A 3,304-nucleotide genomic window follows, 5' to 3' on the forward strand; every position below is an offset into this window, starting at 1 on the left:
TTGGAATTACTTCGCTGATTTTTCACTGCTGTTGGATCAAAATCTTGGGACTCCTCCCTTAACAGAACTGAATATGATTACGGCGGGTGCCTACCACCATAGTCTGTCGTGGTTTAAGAGAGAAAGTCGCCGTCTGCAGGGCAATTAGGAATGGGCAATAAATGAAGGTACAGCAACGGACACCCATATCCTATCAGGGAATAAAAAATGAAAGAATATATGTGCGAAAGAGGTGTCTTGGTATTCAGAATGTCCTCTACCACTCACATCTTTTTCATTTTTGGCGAATAGTCTTGCATGAATCGCAAACTCTTTTGTAGTAGTAATCAACCAGTTTTTATTAAAAGAAGCACAGAACAATTCAATCAAAGAAAGACATTCAATTCATGCACAGTACACAGCCTGGTTCTGTGCAGGCACACTGCTTTGCTACAGGTATCACATATTGATGAAAAATATCCAAAAGGAAGACTTAAGCTTGTACCACAGCATCAGGACTGATTCTATTACACTCTGAGCAGTTGAAAGCTACAACTTCAGAGTGACACAACAGTGCAGGCAGGGAGGGTCTCTTAACATCTCTTGCTATGTGGTTGGTTTTATTCATTTCACTCATGGATTGGGCATGCATTTCTTTCCGTGGACAATATCTGGATGCTACAAGGTGGGATGCTACGGCTCTGGGTGATTTCCTTGTTCCCAGCGGGAGCCTGCAGTCATGGACAGCAAGGGCTGGAACTAAAGGGATATGATTCGAGTTTTAGACCAAGTTGACAATTGGGAACTTACCCATTTTGAATTTCTGTTTTGAACTCCACCCAGTATTGTTCTCACTGCCTCCAATGGGACTTAAAAACTAACATTGTCCCCACATGCATCAGCTTCTTAATGGGTTGCCACAGTTCTCCAACATTGTTACTCAGGGTGCATTAAGCCTTATCCCATCAGCTGACCTACGGTAGGGTTGAGTTGAATTGCTGTAAAAATGAATTGGCCCATTCCATTTGCAACTGTTCCCTCCTGTATGATGGTATGGTCCTGCAATTAGCCTTCCTGTGGAAATGTTTTGGCATTAACCCGAGACAGTTAGACGGTCCCAGGTTACAGGGCAGAGATGTGGAGAAATATCTTCTTTCAGAGGGTGGGTGAACCTGTGGAGGCCAAGTCACTGAATCTGCGTAAGCAAGAAGTAGATAATTTCTAGACTGTAAAGGCACCAAGGGGGTTGGGGCAGAGTAAGAAGTATGGCTTTGAAATAGAGGATTAGCCATGTTTGTGCTGAATGGCGGAGCGAACCCGATGGGCCGAAGAGTGTAATCTTACACCTATTCTGTTTCGATGAATGTCATACTGGTGAACCGAGCAGCCGTGCCAGTCCGTTTGTACCATCATACTTTCACACACGGCATTTCAAAGCCACTTGTGTATTTGAGCAGAATGGTCATTTGTCTCTGAAAGGTAAGGGCGGAGTTCAGGACTTGAGGACGACGGCAAAGCACAATCTAGCCGAGGCCCCAGGAATTTCCGCGTTTTCACAGAGTTGTGGCGATTCAAGAGAATAACAGTGAACATTCCGCCTCTGCTTCATAGATAACAGGTGAGTTAACACATGCGTTAGTTAATACAGCACGGACAGGAATACCGTCGGACACCCGTGGTTATCAATATTACTAGCTGTCGCTTGTAATCTAAGCCTTGTCAGGTCAATGCTGGATCAACATTTTCAGAATGATTTGGTTAAAAACATTTCAATCTTTAATATCCTATACCTTGGACGATATTAGGTTCTGAAATGCAGAACTGATATTAGAGCCGGATTAAAAACGATTAGACTAAATTCGCGCGCATCGTTAGTAGCTCTTGACAATATTCTAGGAAAGGTCCTTTTGGCCGGGGAACACGCTTATTTCTGGATCGGCAGCACAGGAGGCACGTTGTCGCCTGGAGCATTAGAAAAAGCAGGAAATAGGGTCGGGGCGGTGTGGGGTGCGGCGAACTGGACCTTGCTAGCACAAAACTAGAACATATCAGCTCCACCATCCTGCAAGACAAAGAGAGAGGTGAATAGAGGATGTGAGATTGAATAGTGTTGGGAGCGGGTAGGTGGGCGCGGGGATGTGGAGAAGGATGCAAAGAGGAGGAGCAGCTAAGCAAGAACTCATCCAGCGGTCCAAGAATCCCTCCCACCTTTCCCCGGTGTACTCATACAACTTAAACCCAATCCCTCCAAAAACACCCTGCATCCCATCACCCCCCACCCCCACCCAACGTATGTTTGATGCTCCTGTGGCTTAGAGCAAGATTGAGAGACCTGGCCAAACAGCTTTCTCATTCCAAAGAGCGGACTGACCCACACAAAACCCATTATTACAACCCATTTCCAGCTTAAAAAAAAACCACGAAAAACATGGGAGCCCAGCGCCTGGTTGTCACTTTCTCGCCGGCCCAACCAATCCCATCGCAGCGACAGAGGAGACTTGTGGAAGTAGCGCCGCTTGGCGGTCAGTGGGCGAACTAAAAAAAAAACCTCAAAGGCAGCTGGGGAATGGCGTCCTCGACGTGTCCTGACGTGCAGTTTCCGCTGCCTGACTGGGGGGGCGCTCTCGCTCACTGAGTCAGGGTCGCGGGGCTGAGGTAGGGAAGGGAAGGCGGGGCGGTGGTGGTCCTCAGAGCAGGCTGATTTTGGGATTTTTCTTGATGGACAGACAAAACCTGAACAAGGGGTAAAGCCTTTCAGTGAACTTGCCGCTTAGTGAGTGGACAACAGCGTCGTTGTTGTTAGGGTTGGAAAAAATCACCTTCCCGCCGTCGAAGTCCAGCAGAACCCCGACCTTCGGAATCTCCACTACCTTGATGGCGTTCCCGAGGGACCTGGACGGGTATTTGCCCTTTCCGACGTTCCACAGCATGACCAGCCACAGACCGCTGCTGGGCAGAGATTTCAGCCACGATCTGGCCCGGTACGAGTTCACAGAGACGCCCACGAACCAGGCCGAGCCGTCCTCCACCTGCACCTCCCAGTAGTGCGTCCCGTACGTGAAGCCTTCCGCTCCCCACAGCCGCCAGTTGCCGAGGTACATTCGTTGCCCTGCGCTGAGTCCCTCGGGCGCTGTTCCCCACGTGGCGCTGCTCTCCGCTTTGTGCAGCACGAACTGTGGATCCGAGTGCGCCTCATCGAAATGGATGGTAACTGCAAAACAAAAAGACACACACACACACACACACACAAAATTGAGAGGAACCGTCAATACTAGCGGCTGCTGGACAGTCCACAGTATCGTCTCAGCGCAGAAGGAAGCCATTC

General features: G+C 48.7%; 1 protein-coding gene across 1 annotated transcript; it reads right to left on the reverse strand.

The window, feature by feature from the left end:
* Window positions 1–336: 336 nt before the first annotated feature.
* LOC125487043 (E3 ubiquitin-protein ligase TRIM39-like) lies at window positions 337–3,092 on the reverse strand. Its single transcript, XM_048616947.1, has 2 exons — window positions 2,799–3,092; window positions 337–2,041 (listed from the first exon to the last, which is right to left on the reverse strand). Exons 1-2 carry the CDS (start codon window positions 3,078–3,080, stop codon window positions 2,018–2,020), a joined length of 306 nt encoding a protein of 101 aa, XP_048472904.1. The 5' UTR covers window positions 3,081–3,092; the 3' UTR covers window positions 337–2,017.
* Between the last annotated feature and the right edge of the window lie 212 nt (window positions 3,093–3,304).

Source organism: Rhincodon typus, chromosome 35, assembly GCF_021869965.1.
Source record: "Rhincodon typus isolate 14 chromosome 35, sRhiTyp1.1, whole genome shotgun sequence".
Lineage (NCBI taxonomy): Eukaryota > Metazoa > Chordata > Chondrichthyes > Orectolobiformes > Rhincodontidae > Rhincodon > Rhincodon typus.

What these genes read in the sequence shown, in the direction of transcription:
- LOC125487043 (XM_048616947.1), bottom strand. Translation starts at nt 3,080, where the DNA reads ATGTACCTCGGCAACTGGCGGCTGTGGGGAGCGGAAGGCTTCACGTAC. An exon ending in TGGACTTCGACGGCGGGAAG is followed by an intron (nt 2,042 to 2,798) that starts GTGATTTTTTCC and finishes TTTGTCTTGCAG; the next exon opens with GATGGTGGAGCTGATATGTT.